Source organism: Cygnus atratus, chromosome 3, assembly GCF_013377495.2.
Source record: "Cygnus atratus isolate AKBS03 ecotype Queensland, Australia chromosome 3, CAtr_DNAZoo_HiC_assembly, whole genome shotgun sequence".
NCBI lineage: Eukaryota > Metazoa > Chordata > Aves > Anseriformes > Anatidae > Cygnus > Cygnus atratus.
In genome coordinates this window covers 97,077,468-97,096,081 of record NC_066364.1, presented here as the reverse complement: position 1 = coordinate 97,096,081, position 18,614 = coordinate 97,077,468, and the positions used below count along the sequence as shown (strand labels likewise).

The 18,614-nt window shown below is 39.7% G+C and overlaps 1 protein-coding gene across 2 annotated transcripts in view; it reads left to right on the top strand.

Annotated features, from left to right (window-relative positions):
• Nucleotides 1–18,614, top strand: part of LPGAT1 (lysophosphatidylglycerol acyltransferase 1) — a 66,694-nt gene that overhangs the window by 10,858 nt on the left and 37,222 nt on the right. For both annotated transcript variants that reach the window (XM_035560374.2, XM_035560382.2), the window contains exon 3: nucleotides 15,784–15,902. In XM_035560374.2, coding sequence (XP_035416267.1) covers nucleotides 15,784–15,902 — 119 coding nt within the window. The remainder of the gene's footprint in view (nucleotides 1–15,783; nucleotides 15,903–18,614) is intronic.

Genomic DNA, 18,614 nt, shown 5'->3' with positions numbered 1-18,614 from the left:
TTTCTATTCGTGTCACCAAATCTAGCACTTTGGTCTCCTAACCCAATAATATGGGAAGGGAGTGGTACAACAGCAAAGTCTTTATCCAGATAGTTCTGTTGCCTTGGATGTATTTAAAGGATCATCTGATGCCCACCTTGGGCTTTGAAGTTTAACGAGACATTTGTAGGCTGAAAGAAGCACTTCCATGAGAGAAAACATTGAAGTACCTTTTTATTTTTTTTCCACATTATTGCTCCCATTCTTTGCACATATTTTAACAGCCTACTGAAACTTAAGAACTAAATTGCAGTGCTGAGTTCATCTAACCACGAGTGGTGTCACAGTGCGTCACCAAAGGCAGGCTAATTTGAGTGGCTGGCGGTAAGGAACAAGCTATTCCAGGTGGCACACTCCTTCCTTTTTCATTCCCACTACCACCCTTTTCTGATGCAAAAGCAATGTCTGGTTGCTCACTAGGTTTGTTTCGAGGCAGGGTTTCTTTGAGCAAATTGTGGAGGGTTTAGTTGGATAGGTAGAATTTGATGTTTGAATGTATTGACCAAACTCTTACGCCATGCAAGTGCTAGACTTTTGTGGCCTGAATAAACTTATTTTTGCCCACTTTTTTGCCCACATTTTTGATCATTTGTCAGAGGAAAGAGTAATTTGTGAAACTTGCAGCATGTGCTTCCTGAGTAAGTAAAGATGCTTGTAGCCACAGGATATGACAAGTTACCTATCAAGTACTGTTGATAGACATGGCCTTAGGAGTGTTCACATTAATCATTTAATTGTAAAATGGAATGTTGAGATTTGCAATGTCTGTTTGTATTTGTGGCATGTTTGCTGCGTTTGAAATAGAGAAGCCTGTTTTTACAGTCTCTTTCGCAACTTTGTTGTTCAGTCCCTTTACTTGTGCTCTCCAGAGAAGCTGCTCTACAGCGAAGTACTGGTTTTAATTGATGTATTTGGAAGTTTGTTCTTTTTTTTTTTCCCACACAACATTTGTCTGCTGTCATTTTTAGCATGTGTTCCCAACGTTTAGAAGAACTTTCTGATCTGAGACGTGGATTTTTTGATTTATTTACTTGGGATGAAGAGAAGCCTCAATTATTGTCATTGCAGCAACATACTTCAAAATTGGGATTTATTGGGTATTTCTTTGAAAGGTACATTGAATATTAGTCTGCGTGCTGAGAACGAAGGGTAGATATTAGAGCCAGCTATTCAGAGTGTTGGAATAAGTTTGTTGGAGACTATAAAAAGTACTACTGAAACTCCTGGTAAGACTCACCTGCAAATCCAAGGTATTTTTTGCAGTTAGCAGGTATAAGAGGATTATTTGTTTTGTAATACTAACGGAAGCCAGAGAGCTAAACTTTTTTTAAAATTAGGAACAGTATACTTTTTGCTGCTGCTTTGAGGTACACCAGCTAGAATAATGAGAGTGAGGCTGCCTTTCCTGCTAATCACTTCATTTGTGACAGCCTGAGAGTGCCATTGACGGCGTCTCTTCTGATTTTATGGTAATGGACTTCTGCTTACTGGCAACCTGAAACATGGCTACACGCTTATTTCTTAAGAGTCACTGAACTGCTATAGGATAATATGGGGTAAATTTAAATATGTTTACATATTTAACTTGGATCATTTGCTGCATCATGCCAGCAAAAGTACTAGCATAAGTTTCCAACTAAAATGACTTATATATACTTTCCAGCATGCTTCTCAAAGCTGTTGTGGCCTTTTGTTCTTAACAGTGGGCCTTGCATAAACATAAAACTGAATATAGGAATTTGATGTTATGTTAATCTGTATCATTAACTTCTTATTGTTTTATGATTAATTTACTTTTATTACATTTGTGGTAACAGAATATCTTATTTCCCTGGGCCTTTGTAAAATCCATTCACTGAAAGAACGAGCATAGTATCTCAAAAGCCCAGGGGGAAATGTTTGTAGTTCTTGTTCATGTTCTAACTTCTTTGTTTTAGACTGTTTGTAGCGTGGGTGAAAAGTTTCATAAAGCCCTTGAAACCCAATAGTGCAAACATTTAAGGCTTCCTTTAAAAGGTTTGTCCTTGTGCTTCCTTGCATCTGTATCCAGTTATTTATTGATTCTTTGCACGCCTTTCATTGTTAAGTTTTGCCCTCCACACTGCAACCTGAAAATGTTCAATGACTTCGTTATGTTTTGTAGTGATCTTAACCTATTTTAACACCTGGAGGATGGCAAAAAAAAAAAAAAAATGTGTGGGGGGAGGAAAGAATAATGCTGCAGCTGCTTGATTAGCACCCAATTTTACTGTCGGTGGATATTGATTTTTAGATTATGCTACTTCTGCAATCTCAAAATACATTGTGTGAATATGTATTTCTGTTCTTACGATCATTCAGGCACACAGAATTTGTTCTTTTTCTGTCTGGAGTCAACTCAGTTGAGGAGCTTGAAATGGTCAGTGCCCTTCAAGGGGAGACAAGCTCCTCGGTTCTGAGTTGACTGCAGGGGGACAGTAAATAAATGCACAGAGTGGCCTTTTGCCATTCCCACGTAGGCATTTTAACAGAGATAATCTAAAAAGTAAAGGGTTTTCTGAATGCATTCTGCATTTTTTTTTATATATACTCCAACATAAGCTGGGCTGAAAAAGGTCAGTTGTATAACAAGACAGCATCAACAGCACTTTGCAGTAACATAGAATCACAGAGTGGTTTGAGCTGGAAGGAACCATAAAAGCCCCCCTGCCATGTGCAGGGACACCTCCCACCAGACCAGGCTGCCCAAAGCCCCATCCAGCCTGGCCTTGAGCACCTCCAGGGATGGGGCATCCACAGCTTCTCTGAGCAGCCTGTGCCAGAGCCTCACCACCCTCTGAGTGAAGAATTTCTTCTGAATATCTAACCTAAATCTCCCCCTTTTTTTTTGTTTAAAACAATCACCTCTTGCCCTATCACTACATGCCCTTGTAAAAAGTCTGTCTTTCTTCTCTGGCCTCTTTAAACACTGGAAGGCTGCTATAAGGTCTCCCCAGAGCCTCCTCCAAGCTAAACACCCCCAGCTCTCTCAGCCTTTCTTCACAGCAGAGGTGCTCCAGCCCTCTGATCATCTTCATAGCCCTCTGTCTGGACCTGCAGAGACATGAAGAATCCAAAGAGGTAACTGCAAGCTAACTGAAGTTGATTTAGGTAAGCTGAAGAAGAGCTGCAATATAGGAGTGGTCGTACGACCTTTAGAATCTTGATTCCCCGTAATAGTATCGTTGATTTTCTTGACTTGAACCTTCATCCAGTAAGTAAAGTCATGTAGTTTGCTTCAATTTGGAGGAAAAGTCAACAGTCTCATATTTTTGAATCAAGCTGACTTATTCAGAGAATATATGCAAAATCATGGTTCTCTGAGCCCAGTTGGATTTAAACACTTGGAAACATTTCCTTGCTCAGCTGTTTAATTCTGGTGGTGTTTCCACCATCAACAACCCCCACTTAGCAAATCTTTCAAGAAGTGCAGTCTCAATTCTTAGCTGTAGTTGCTCTGGCAGCTTTTCTTGGGACGTATACTGTTGGCTGTAACACTTGCCTGCTCCCAGTCCTGGGGTAACAGTCTTAGAGTCCAACGCTCACTCAGGGTTTGATCACACCTTTTCACCATGCTGTTTAACTAGATTCCGTATAAAGGGATGAATGCAAGCTTTTACTTCGAGTTTTAGGCAAGTTCAACATCTTATTTAAGAAAAAGTAATGCTTGTTCGCTTCCAGCCCTGTTGAGAGTTTTCTGGGTTTTGTATTTGATAAACTTCAAGGTGCTTCAGAGCATTTTATGGGTACCAGAAAGCCCTCCATTAGCGAGCTCTCCAGCTACAGTAGAAGCACGCTAGAATAATGTGCTTTATTGATTTCCTGTGAGAAATTGCTCTCCCTCTTTGCAGAAAAGTGGTGCTGGACTGCACATTCTGTGTGTGTCGTACCTGAAGGAGACTCTCATAGTGCTCTGAAAAGCTTACAGTCCCCAAATATACAGTGTTTTAAAACTTGCAGTGAAGAATGGAAATGAGGTTTCCACCTCATGTCTTCCCATTGCTGGCTAGCCTCTCGAGGTCCTTGTGTGTACATAACTACCTCCTGTTGAGGTCTTACGCTGTCCCAGGAAAGAGCTGGTATTCCACCGTATTGGGATATTTGTTGTAAGATTTCTGGGTGTATCAAGTTATTTCTTTGGGAGAAAAAAATGGAGTTTCTGGATTCCTTGAAATGATACAGGATGCTTGCAATCTGCACATTTTGAGAGGAGAACAGTTGGCCATCTCTTCCTGAGCGTGTTCATTGCTGTAAACCACCAGTTACCTGCAGTTCAAAGGCATGTTTTCAACTGGCCTGACACGGAAGCCTAGAGTAAGTGGTGTCATAAACTTCTGTATGCCTAGCATTGAGCCTTTCCAAATACCTTACTTGTCGTTTAAGCAAACCACCACCAACGAAAAACCACCCTGAGCAGCAGTTTATGATAAGCTTTGCTGTAACAGAGCTTGCTCCCTCCTAAATAACTGTGAAAACTTCGTGCTGATTTTATCAGGTGTTCATTTTGGGCTGTGCAGCTGTCACCACAGAACATACTTAAACTTTTTATAACAAGTTCCTTTGTCAGATCTTCTGGGTCTGCTGTCAACAAGCAGTAAGGCCTCAAATCTGTCTGCTTTAAAAGCAAAAAATCCACTATGAGAGGTATACCTCTGAACGTGCTGCAGATTACCCTTGATTAATAGCAGCCTTAACTATTGGGCACGCTGCGTAGCATTATCTCAGTGGAGCTAATGGAATAACTGCCGTGCATGAGCTGCAGCCACCCCTTCTGATTGCCACAGGCCTTCTCCCTTACTCTGCTCTTGGAGCCACTTTGATGTGAGCACTTGCTTTTATGTGCCAGTATGGGGAAAAAAGAAAAACTGATTAAACCTGCTGGTGACATCTGTCTACCTTCCTATTAATGATGGTAGATTATGGTAGATTATTCTTTATTTATAGCCACTGGACTCTGGTATTGTTTTTTTTTTTTTTTTTTTTTTTTTTTTTTTTTTACCTTCTTGAAGCAGAATTGCAGTTCTTCTCCAACTACTTGTTTGAAGGCTGCTTCTGTCTTGTGGCTGCATTTTTTTCCAGTGGAATCTTTGTCCAGTTTCCCCAGTATTTGTATTTTTCTGGACTGTGCAATGAAGACTGTTTCTGTGATAGGGAGAATTTCTGATTCCTCATGGCAAATCCAGTGGCATTGCATTGCACAAGTCTGCGTAAGCAGCCAGACAGTTGGATGGAAACCATGCGAGTGCTGTGGTCCTGCAGGATGGCCTGTTGATTATTTGCTTTAGCCAGCTTGCACAAGGCCAGTTAGTTGGCTTTCTTCTCTTTCTCTTAATCAGTATCCTCGGATTTAACAGCTGAGGCTGTGAAGCAGGTTTCAGCCACCCCCCTGCTTTTAAGAAGGTAGCTGTCTCTCTGGAGGAAACAGGACTGATATTTCACAAGTCATTTGATTTGCACACGCCATTTCCCTGAAGGCATTTTTCACATGGTTGGTTTGGATGCACTGAGTTTTGGTGCTGATTACACGCTCTGAGAAGTGTCCCTTCAGTTAAGGCCATGAACCCCTGGCATTGCCTACACCTACTGGTACAGTAGCTGTGCTTTTGGAGCCACCTTAACAGCTGATGGAAATAAAGTAGCTTATGAATGACTCTGCTCTGGCCTCACAGGGAATTTCACATCTGGAAAGACAAGCAACAGCATCAAATTAGTAATGCATACCATTGCCAGTGACTCAAAAGGAAACTGTAGTAATAGCATTGTAGTTTGTGATAATGCCCCTGGGTAGATTCAGCCATGTAGCAGTTGACTCTGCAAAGACAGCTCAGGTTATTGTAATGATGCAGTAGTTTAGTGGTGACAGAGGGTGTGCTCTCAGAGCGCTCTCTTAGAAAATAATTTTTATTTTCTTTAAAATCTGCTTTCCCTAAACAAACAGCAAACCAAACAGCTGTCACCCTATCCCTGCCTAAACAGCGGTTCTGCACTGTGTGTGGCACATGCTTACACAACATTTATAGCAAGGATTTATTGTTTTTAAAGTAACTCATAGCAACTTGTGTGGCTTGTGCAGGTTATGCTCAGTATGTTGGGTTGATGGGACTTCAGCCTAGCAGAGCACAGTTCCGTAAGGATTCATTCTGGTTCAGCTGGTGCTGCTGTCATCCCATCTTCTTGATACCTCTTATAGTGATGTCCCCCCTCCACCCCCTTTTTTTTCCTTTTAATTTCCAGCACAGATGCTCACGTGATACTGCTCTAATATTTGGGAAACAAAAGAAAGCCATTGCAACTTGCCTAACAAGGAAAATAAGAAATGGTGGAAAAAGAATAGGGGAAATAATTGAGGCCCTCCCATTTTACAGTGCAGAAGAAAACGTGCGTGCTTTTTTGTTTGCTTACTACTACTCTAATCTTTAAGTCTTGTGTTTAAGTAGGTGGTAGATGGCTAAATCTGAATGTTAAGTAGTAATCTGAATGTCTTGGTATTTGAGTAAGTAAAAATTGCTTAATTCAGATGTAACTGCCTGCATGCTTAGTGCTAGACAAGCAGACAAAACAGTCTCAGTGAAGTAGCTTGTTTTGCCGTATTTTGTAATATAGATAAAGATACAGATGAAGATCTGAAGTTCTTCATCTTTGGATAAATATCTGAAGATATTACAACAGTGAACACAATGCCTTGTTGTGGCCGAAATGCATTGCTGCCTCAAGATAGTGTTGCTTACTGACCCCACTTTTTGCCTTGGTCTGGTGATGCCAGGTGAATCATATTCTGCATCTTACATCAGTAAGAGTTGAACTATCCTTCAAATACATTTACATCTTTGCAGTTCTGCAGCAGTAGTGTCAGCAATAAGACAGAACAACCGTGCCAGTTCTTATTTGAAATGTGCTTTGTGACTAAAGGCTGTTCCTGCTGCAGGATGAACTGGGCCCAGTACTCCAGGTGTGGCCTCCCCAGTGCTGAGGGGAGGACCCTTCTGGCTCAGGGTCAGCTTGTCTGCCAGGACACCAGGCCTTTTTCTGCAAAGCTTTTCCCCAGGTGTAGGACTTGGCATTTCCCCCTGTTGAACGCAGTGAATTTCCTGCTGGCTTATTTCTCCAGCCTGCCCAGGTCCCCCCGAATGGCAGCACAGCCATCTGGCGTACCAGCCGCTCCTCCCAGCTCTGTGTTGTCTGCAGGCTTGCAGCAAACTTGCAGAGGGTGCTCTCTGTCCTGTCATTTGGGTTGCTGATGAAGATGTTGAGCAGTGCCTGTGCTGGTACTGACCCATAGCGTGCACCTCTGGTCATGGGCCTCCAGCAGGACTTTGTGCTGGATGTGATGGTTCTTTCTGCTGCAACTTTCCATCTTAAAGCTCAAGTCCTAGTGTCATCATACTGAATTTCAGAGTGCCATATCCCTTTTCTGTGTTGTAAACAACACTTCCCCCTTCCTTCTTTTTTATTTCACGTTCTTTTGAGATTGTGTGTACAGGGGGCCTGCCTCTGAATTATTCTGACGAGAATCCAGGAGGGAGCAAGTTCTCCAGCTCATGCAGCAGTTGGAAATTTGTATGAAGATATCCAGCGTTAAGGGATTGACTGTGGTGTTCCCATCATGGTCTGTGCTGTGGAGTTGGAAGATACAAAGTGCAAACTGGTAGAAAAACCTTCCATGTCTTGTTTTTTGTTTGAAATTTTCATATCCTTAATATCTGTCTAGGAAGCAAAAGAACACATGGACCAACATTTTTCAAAACAACATTTTTTCCATACGAGCAGTCTTGTGGGCCCTGCGACTTGTGGCAGGTTTCTGTCTTGATATGTAATGTTGTATAGTCTTGGTAAACTGCAAATCCTGTCTTTTATCAGTTTAAGAACTTAACGGAGGTCCATCTATTCAGAGCCTCTTTGGTGTTTGTGTTACATAAACATGTTTCTTTACTTCCATCATTATGGTGTTATAGCTTGTTGGCCATCCTTCAAATACTTAGCGAGCAAAAAGCAAGTCATCTTTAGCTAGCCTATGTTTCTCCTTTTGGTTTACAGTAATCTCAAAGGCAGTCCCATAAATTGTGTGTCTTTGATAATGTTGAACATCCACATTTTTGAACATGAATTGTTTCTTTTCCACAATATAACTAGGAATGATCAGCATGTTACTGTCAGCTTTAAATATGAACTGAAGCGATAGCTGTTCATCTGTAGTGTATTTACTGTTTGTCACCAAGGTCTTAGAAGGATCCGAGCCATGTGCTTCTAATTAAATCATTTTTTGTCTGTCCTTTGAAACTCCTTGTGATTCTTTTAATATTCTAGCCTAGTTGTTTTTTTTTTCAGTTTGCCTTTATAACCTTTACTTGTTGTTCTGATGTTTCATTTCATGTGTTTAAAATTATGAAAAATTATTCTTCCACAGCAAGAAAAAATTGGGACAGTGGCCCATTGTTTTTCTTCTTGTTGTTCTAGGCTTTAAACAAATAATGATTCTTCTGGCCACTGTATCATCTGCAATATGTTAGGTATTAGGGCTTTAAGATATTATATTATTTCACGAATGCATTGATGTTCCTCTGGGTAGTTAATGTTTAATGCATTTTATCTGTCACTGGGGAGGAACGTGCTGTACAGCTGGCTCTGTCTGCAAGTGGTCTGACTCATGAGCTTCGAGGTACTTCAAAAGGATTTCAGCGCTCCATCCCATTCTTCAGTCTTGGAGTTGCTTTTCTAATAATAGAGGCAGCAAAGCAGGCAGCGGAATTGCTTCTCGGCTGCTACAGTTTGTTACCGGCGTAGCCCTGAAAACTGACATCAACAGCACTGTGCAAGTTACACAGGGGAATGTGTGGATGGTGAGGCTGTGAGCACTGCCTGTCTTCTGCCTCCACTTGGAAGTGGTAACCGCTGTATATGACCAGGGTTCCAGTTTCTGTGGTCAGAAGGAGAAGTAGTAGGGCTTCAGTGCCCTATAATTCAAGCAGAGTTGTGGGAGTGGTGTAAGGTAGCTTTTGGAGACCTCCAGCAAGTACGGAGGGTATGTCGAGTGAAAGATGCATCCTCGTAAGACGGGTGATACATTGGAACTATGCCTTAAGCATCTGTAGCCGCACAGCTCATCTGTCCTGACAGAATTTGACTTTACAAGTTCTCTTATCGTGCTAACTGATTGCCTTGTGTAATTACAAAGAGAAGCAGCTCTTGGAATGACGCTGTCTGTACTGAAGTCAGTGAAAGATTTCGCTTCACTGAAGGTGAGCTAAGGTTTCATTTCTATTGATTCTCAGTCACACGTGGGTAGAATGAGCCCTCTCTTCAGCCGCAAACATCATCTCTTGTGCCAATGAATTACAGAACTCAAGAAAACTGTGCCCATGAGGTCTTGAATGTGCATTCCAGGAAAATGAAGTCAATCCTCAAAAGTAGTCATCACCAGGGGCTATTTCCAAATGGAACTGCTGTGCTTTAGGAAAAGGATGGTTCTTGAGTTCGTGAGATACAAGACAGGGCATCTCTGTTCTAATTGTCACTTGTTTTTACCACCTCTTTTTAACAGTTAATTGCAATAAGAGGACGGATGGACTTACAGCATAAATATTGTGACCACCAGTCACCACTTCTCCACAAAGCAGCAGTTTGTAAATTTCAGTCCTAAAAGGTAGAAGCTGAAAAGAATGGAACTGAAGGCAAAAGGAAATGCTCCTAAAGGGAAATGTGGAGGAGCGTGAAATAGTTTGCTACAGGAAAATTACGATGGTGACTGGGACGTCTAAAAGCCCAACTCAGTATATTAACACATGCTGTACAACAGGCTCCTTTTATTTGTGGGTTTCTCTTCCCCAGCTTGTTCTTCTCTTGCTTCTCTCTGATAAGTGTTTTTCTTGAGGGGAAATAAGAAAAATTTCTCAGTGGAGGCCTGAATTGAGTTAGCTGTAAAAGACACTTTTTTTTTGGTATCAAAATCTTGTTTGAAACTATTTTTACAACCTTAAGGTGTATATATTGTAATGGCGTTAATATTTAAAATACTTTTGTTAGTAAAGACACATTCTTTAATAAGAAAAACAAGATAATGAGTGCAGCTGAGTTTAATGATATCTGATGTCGTATGCATATTCTTTCCTTCCTTTTCTGGATTGTACTTTTATTAATCTGCTGTGTGTCTTGTGTGTACATAGACAATATACGAAAGTGGTCTTGGCAGTAAAAGTGAATCTGGAAAAGAAAGGGTAGGGTAGGAAACTTTTTTCCTCTTTCCAGTATTATGTGTCTGATTTTATAGAGAGGTTTTTAAATGCCTTCTAACCCTAAAATATTTATTTAAAAATAAAACAAAACTAATTGTGTGGTGATTTGCTTAGCCCATTGTTGGTTTTCTTTTTTCTACCATAGGCAAGTATATGAATTTGCAGAGACAAATGCCTTTAGCCTTTTAGTTAAGGAAGTGGAAAAAAAACCACCCTTAGCATGTTTTTATCCACCTTTTTTTTTTTTTTTTTTTTTTTTTAATGGGGCCAGGAGTGCAATTTCTTATGCCAGCTACCAAGGAATCCTATCTGTAAAGGACACACAAATGACTTTGACAACTCTAGCTGAAACATGCTTTGACTGGACATTTGTGAACAACAGTAAAGTAAAAAACTTGCCAAATACAAATGCTGGAGCATGAGGAAGGATGTTTAAAATGTAGAAACCTGGTTGTCATGAGTTACAATTACAACTGAGCAGATAATAATAAGGTCCCTTATTTTTGAAAGCAGGGTGACTTTTGAGGAAGCAAAGGAGACTGTCCATTAATAACGCCATTTATGTGTGACTAAAGCTTTGCAAGAACCACAAAAGGTGGTACTGTTCAGTTCTAAGCGTTGCCAACCCGCAGATTCTTGGAATTGTTTTTCTTGAAGTCTTGCTTCATGGATGCATGTGATTACAGGTGATCAGAAGAAAAATAAACCACGGGGTGGGGAGTTCTGGAGTAAGAAGTTCTTAGCTTCTTTGATTTGTAGAGAAAGTTGTGAATACTGTGTGTAAGAAAATCTAAAAGGTAAATAAAGTGGATACCGAAATCAATTACACATTTATGTATATCATAACTTTCAGATGATTTATCTAACTGTTCTATCATAGAATTACAGAATTGTTTGGGTTGGAAGGGACCTTAAAGACCACCCAATTCCAACCCCCTGCCATGGGCAGGGACACCTCCCAGCAGACCAGGCTGCCCAAAGCCCCATCCAGCCTGGCCTTGAGCACCTCCAGGGATGGGGCATCCACAGCTTCTCTGGGCAGCCTGTGCCTCACCGCCCTCACAGTAAAGAATCTCTTCCAAATATATAACTTTAAATCTACCCTGTTTTAGTTTAAAGCTGTTACCCCTTGTCCTATCATTACACTCCCTGATAAAGAACTGTTTATGGCGTTTGGGTTTTTAATAATGCAATTAGGACGCTTAGAGTTTCCCTGACCTTGCCATAAGCACTGGTCTTCTCATGTTTTTTATTTATGGAATTAATGTGGGAGCTTTCAGATTTGGATGATGCTGGTAAGAGAATTGCATCTGGTTCCTTCACGTTTCCCAATGGCTGTTGAAATTTCTGGAAGGAGGTTTTCCTTTTTCTGCTTTCCAACTCAGTGCAGAAAGAAGTTGAAACCCAATGTGATTTCTTAATAATAAGCCCAAGTGTTCACTAGAGCTTAAGTCATTAATTTGCCAATAAAATTAATGCTGGTTCTTACTGCACACGCTGTAGTGCAACTATTAACTATAATGAAGAGGCAGGGATAGAAAATCTTAAACGCTTTTGACGTTTTAAAGTGCAGTGTGCAAAGTGAAGTTGTTCATATTAATTGCTATGCAAATCAAAGGACTGCTTCACCTGTAGACAACATGCAGAATACTAGGCTGTCATTCTTGCCAGGTATGTTCTGAAGTACGACATAAACCTGCTGAATTGTTAGCTAGCTGAGTAGTGATTTGCACAGCCTAATGACATGCTGCAATTAGAGTGCTTGAATATTTATTCATAGCATCACTTACATGCATGCAGTTATGTTAAGGACATGATTACAAAGCAGCCAAGTGTTCTGACAGCTCTCCATAGCTGCATTTAGATGTGCAATAGTTGAGTTACAATGTGAAAAAAAATCTTTTATTGCTTTTATTTTCTTCTTTAAGCTTTGCAAGAATTAGATCATAAAAAGCTCAGCTTGCAGCTCATTTTATGAAATATTTTCTTGGTTTTAGAGACTTGTGTACATCTTGGACTTGGAAGGAAAAGTCTTTCTGTCTTGCATTTACTTGCAGTTGCATGCTGTGTCTTCATCCTTTCCTGGAGAAACCTTTTGCTTACAAAACTAAGTCACAAATGAAGTCTCTCTTACAGCTAAGCCGTTTTTGTGTCACTCCTGCTGGTAAAAGATTTCATTACTCATCAGGATTACTAGATTTGTTCAGTACTGAATTTACCATGGCTTCAGATTAACAGGTTAAACTGATTTCCTGCTCCTCCCTCTCTTTATATTATTTCACTATGTTACACCACATTTACAGAAGTTTGTTACAGGGCTGTAGACACAGAGCTGGTATCGTTATAAAATGTGTCCTGGCAATACAAGGAAGTTGTGGAGGAATGTTTACTGGTTTGCAGGCACCCTGAGCAACAAATATTTGTCTTTGAACTGTTTTTGTCTTGTTACAGTGGAGCAAAGCACTGTGCCTGGTTCTGCTGCCATGCATCTGAGGCTTTGATTTGAGTGTTTCCAATTGGAATGGAGGAGTGTAATGGCACAAGTATTTCTTAAAGAAAAATGCTCGTTTTGAAAACTTGAGAGCAGTGGGAAAGTCTGGGAGGGACATTTATTCCTCCACTGAGTTTAAAGGGCACTGTGAATTTAAGCTAGATGGCTTTTTTTTTTTCCTTCTTCTTTAAAAAATTGTGGTAATGACAGTGGTTCTTCTGCACACTTTTGTGGTTTGCTGTTCTGTTTCCCATCCAGAAATGCTATGTGAAGGGCTCGTACAAACTGCTTCTTTTCTCCTTGATAATCAGCTCAATCAATTGACCATAAAACGATATTAAGCACAAGAGACAGTCAGGTTGCCTGAGGAGAAATGTCAGAGGGAAAAGAAGCTAGGGGATGTACAGCTGAATCACTGTGATTTAATAACTTACTACCTGTCAGCTGAGCTGCAGAGGTTGAGCTATTAGTCTTACCACTTGATTTACTCAATTCATTTTATCTGTCAACTAAAGGATTAAATGAAACTTTTGTTAACCTTGCCACAGAACTCACCTTGGTACTACATCTCTGCTGAAACTCGTTAGTGCATAGTAAGCTGGTTGAGTGTTTGCCCCATATTATATCTAACAAGAGCAGGTAAAATACTCTAGGTAGCAGCAGAAGCTTATTTTTCCCTATTTTCACTTGACTGGGACCTATCTGAAAATGTCAAGGTCACCTCTTAGTCTTTGCCTAGTATGCTACTCTTTTTTATATATATAAATACATATATATATATATAATTTTTTTTTTGCAAAACAAGCTTTATAAGTTCTCCTCTTCAGTTGTTTTCAGTTGTGTGTTACTTCTCATGACTTTGTTATGAACTTTACTTTAATCCTTCAGAAAGCTGGATCTGTGAAATGCATTCCAAGATTAAAAATAGTTTCTTTTTCAACTGCTTTTTTTAAACTGTTCTGTGGTAGAAGTGATTAATAATATAAACTGATGTATTCCAAGGAAGTCTCTATGGTAAAGATTCCCCCACCCCCAATGACAGATCTAGAAGTAAAATGGTTTTATTTAGTAATAATTAGACATTTGTGAGCCACCTTATTTTGCAAATGCTCAATGTATTTAGTGCTTAGTTTTTGGTACTTTAGTACTTCAGTTTTTGTTGGAAAGCTACAGTTAAGTATGACTATTTGTGTATTGGCTCCTTAGTAAAGTTGCTGAAGTAATAATTCCAAAATGGGCTTGATACCTTTCCTTTAAGACAGTTTTTCTTTCGTCTGACTTTTTTGCATTGTTGGGTACTGCCATGCCCAGGAATGTGAAATACTTGACTGTGCACCTGCCTCATCAGCTAAGATTGCGGCATTCAGGTGTTTCATACCTTCCATGGAGTTAGAGAGGACATCGGAGGGAATTTGCGTGTAATCAAGGAGGAGGAACAAAGATGATCTTCAAAGTTCACATTGAGAAAAATTAGGAAGGACCTGTGCTTAGTTTGCCAGGGAGAGGAAGGAAGGTCGGACATTATGGGATGAACAGGCTTCCCCTCTCTGTATTTGTAGTCTGATTCCATCTACTTGTGACCAAGTAGAGTATTTTTTTTTTTATTTTACTTTGTGCTTAAGTCTCAGATCATATTGCTTTTGGAGCTGATGGAAGATAGGCAGCAAGTTTCAAATATATGATGCTAATTGGATTTCTGTGAGGACAGGGGAGCTGTGCACGGGTTATTGCTTCTTGCCTTCAGTGCGTAGCCTATGGGTTTCTCCTCAGTTAAACTACAGCTGGGAACACAGCAGAAGTATAACCCTTGAATTGTCCTGCAGGGAGGGCTGGTTGCTGCCAGGAGACCTGTTAACAAAACCTTTCTTAACGGTCCTAAAGATCCAGTAGTGGAGCTGACATACCGCCTTTGAGGTCAGAAATGGAGATAATAGCCAGTGAGAACCACTTGAGGTCCTGAACGAATACAGAAAAATAATCATGTCCTACGTGCATGGGCAATGCATCTTACTTTTCCTTTTGAGCTTCATAGAACTGCTCAGCCTTTCCATCCTTCCCCTTTCCCTTGAGCTGCAGTAACCATCACTTTTGTTGATGAGGGTCAGACTCTGCTCTTTGGTCTCTTTGCCCCAGTAAGAGCATTAGGTGCATGCTGGTCTTTGATTTATGGCAGGCGTTTTTGTTTTCCATCCTGTGTTCTTCTGCAGGAGGCCTTCTACTCTCTATTTATTTACTCTGTGATGATGCAACTAGCGATTTTAACTCCTCCTCCTCACCTCAGCATAGTTTTGTTAGTGAGTATAGATGTATAGATGTTGGATGATCAACAGCTGTGTCTTCCTCCTGATGTCATTCTTGCCACTGGAGTATCTGGGCTCTGGTCTACAAAATAGTGACTAATAGTTTCTGTCGTCTGAGCAGCTCATTTTCTGAACCCACTTTCTTGCTTACAGCTAACTTGATTTGAATTACTAAGTTTGTTTAATGTAGTGTTTTAAACAGAATGTTCCAACTAAAGTTTTTTTTTCTTTTACCCGAGTAGCTTAATAGTTGTACGTGTAGAAATGAAGCAAACTTGCCAAGTTTAAAAAAAAAACAAACAGTAAAACAAAGCTTTTTTTTTTTACAACATGATTAAAAAAATAAATCTAATGAGGCAAGATGGTTGAATTTGAAAGCTGGGTCAAAACCTCATGTAATTTTGAGACCCTAAATATAGAATGGTGTAATGACAAAAAGATCAATCTCTGCGTATGTCCTGATAGAGTATTTTTGTTTTGTTCTTATTCTATGCATGCAATTTAAAACTAAGCTGGATACCCTTTGCTTGGAGAAACGGTCTTGCTAATATAGCATATCTTATGCTATGTGCCAATTTAAATTGACATGTAGCATGTAGGTTTCTTTGTTATAAGTGTTTGGGTGTGGAGGTCTTTTTTTTTTTTTATAGTGAAATTAGCAATGTGGTCATTACAAAGTTTACCTTTTATTTTTCTTTTTCAATAGTAGTGGAATGGGGTGATGATGTTAAAGCAGTATCGGAAGATGAAGCCATGGTGCTGGTGAACCATCAAGCAACAGGGGATGTCTGCACTCTGATGATGTGCCTTCAGGATAAAGGCACGGTAGGCTACAACTGGGGAACGGGTAGCTTCTGTTTGCAATTTGTAACCTTGGGTGTGTGTGTGGCTGTGTGCGGTGCTGATGACTTACTTTCTTTTGTCTGTTAATCCATCAAATAATCCCAAGGCTCTGAATATAGGAAGCTTTTTGTTTAGATTTCATTTAATGTAACATTACCTTGGAGCACGTTTTAGACCATAAACGTTGCCTTTAGGGAATGTCATATACAAGCTGACTCAGTGTGCAGGTCTAGGTTAACGTGGAGGGAAGCAGATATCCTTGCAGGTAATCGTGTCCTCCATTCTTTCCTCTCACCACATGTCCTTCTGCAATTCATACCAACTTTGTGAAACCAACACAGCTTCTTGGTTATGACTTTATTCCAGTGTAGAATTTTCCTCATGAAGTCAGAAGCAAGGTCTGTATGGGATTTTGGTTGGAGTTCTGAAAGTGGAAGTGACTCCCCTAGGACAGCACATCCAGGCTAGCTAAGGTCAAAATTGCTTAAGCTCTTATTTCACAGACTCTTAAGCATTTCATGGTGAGAAGTGCAATTAATGTCAGTCACTTCACACATTGCTGTTCAGAAAATTCATGTCTAAGAGTGTAGCGCTAGAAACTAGAGTAATGGATCTAAATGGAAAATTAAATCAATGAGGAAATTAGGGGAAAAGGGTAAGTATGATTAGGCTACAAATGGTGAGGGACATACCTGGCAAGTTGAAAAGCTTCATCAGCTGGGTCTGTCTTAGTGTTGTTGGTTTTCCTGCCCTCATACTGTGGGGAAACAAGGGAAAAAAAAAACACAGCTGCTCTTTGCACAGCTTGTAACTGACACTGTTTTTCTTAGTGTACATTAATATAGATTATGTATCCACTATATCTCTACCAGTCATTTAACATTTTTTGTAGAATTTTTCCCAGATGTTACTTATGCCAGCGGAGCCGATTTAAAAACAAAAGAAAAACAAACCTCCTCAAAGATTTGAATTGGAAAGTACGAAAATGCCACTCAAGGCTGAAGAAAGAGACTTACTTCTTCCTTTCTACTATAACCTAGAGAAGAAAATGTTCTAGAATTACTTTTAGTGCTTTTAATACCTTTGGGAATTGAGGAAGTTAGGCTTGTATGGTATTCTGTACTATACCCAAATGAAGGGAAACATTTATTCTGTCATAGTACTCATCAAAATTATGCATAGGACAGTCTTTTGTGATCAAGATGTGACTGTGAAGATACAGTCCTATGGATGTGTATGTCATATAATCTTGACTATTGAAGTCTCATGTGCTTTAAATATCACAGAGGTTTGTTGACTCATGTATGTTTCCTAGTGTGCGCATCCATATGTATGATTTAAGCTATGTTTATCCTATTTGACTCCTTAGCTAAAAAGCTTCAGTTTAGGACAGAGCAAGTTTCAGTGAGTGGAGAAGATCCTAAAAATGGAGGAAGGTGTTGAGGTGGCAAATAACCCTCACTGTGGAGAATGTTAGGTTTGTGGGTTTTTAGAAGAGCAAAGCAGCCTTAAAAATCAGCATTTTTCCCTTAGAGTTGCTGTTGTTGCTCTTGGAATATACATGTCCAGAGCCTAGAGTGGCTTTAATTTTTTTTAGCTAATAAAAAAAATAAGTACAAACTTCAACGCATTCTTAAAATATTGCATGAGTGGTACAGCTGGCTAAAAATAATGAGAAAGATCAGGATAGTTTATCCTTGATAGAACTTGCTGAATCAGGCACTTTTAAATAGCATGCATCATATTTCTGACCAGGAGAATTCTCTTCTCTTTAAGAGAATGTGAAACCACTGTGGGAGTGAGGGGGGAACCCATCCAAAAGAAATCATTATATAATAAACTGCTATTTAAATGAGGCAGTTTTTTGTTTTTTTCTTTTTAAATAGAGTTTAAACTTAACGTGGAGTCTTTTGTAACTCTGATATTTGTCTGTAAGTAACAAGATAGTAATTTCCAAGAATTGCCTTTATGACAACGGTTAAGTTGTGTTAGTTCCTAAACACTTCTTACCACTTGGGAGACGCTTTTCAGCTCAACGTATTTTGTGAAAGTGAAAGGCTCATTTCCATCTCACACAGAAGAGTGTATAGAGAAGTAAAATAACGTACCAAAGGTGGCCTCTCAGTGATAAGGCAGTGGCAGAACTAGGAAGAACTTCCTCCTGTGGCGGTCCAAAGTGTTTTTTTTTTATTGTCCTTTGCAAGGCAATATGGACTGAATCCAGATTTAAGCAACAAGCATGTATCCATTTGCTGCTGCCGTTTTAATTGTTAATTTAAGAAGTCAGAAGTGTTCAATTTAAGACTAAGTTCTGTTTTTCTGTGTAGCAAAGTAGAATACAAAAATTTTCTTCCAGCTTGACGATAGATTTCCTAAGGGCCAGGTCAGGAACTGACTTTTTTTTTCTAGTGTTCTCTAAATTCTTATATACAGATGATAGCATATCTTATCTGTTTTAAGCAAACTTAATCTTATTAAACACTAAGTTAAAATGCATTTGTTAAGACATTTATTCTCTGTCAGATTAACTTAGGTGGATAAAGAAAACTTAATCTTTTATTAGTGAAGTGGAACTTAGCTAAAAGTTACGCTTTAATGGAAGGGCTGGTCTGGTGTTGTTTGACTAATACCATAAGACAAGTCACAGACAGCAAGGTTTCTGTTGAATCAGACGTGACCTTATTACACTTTTTA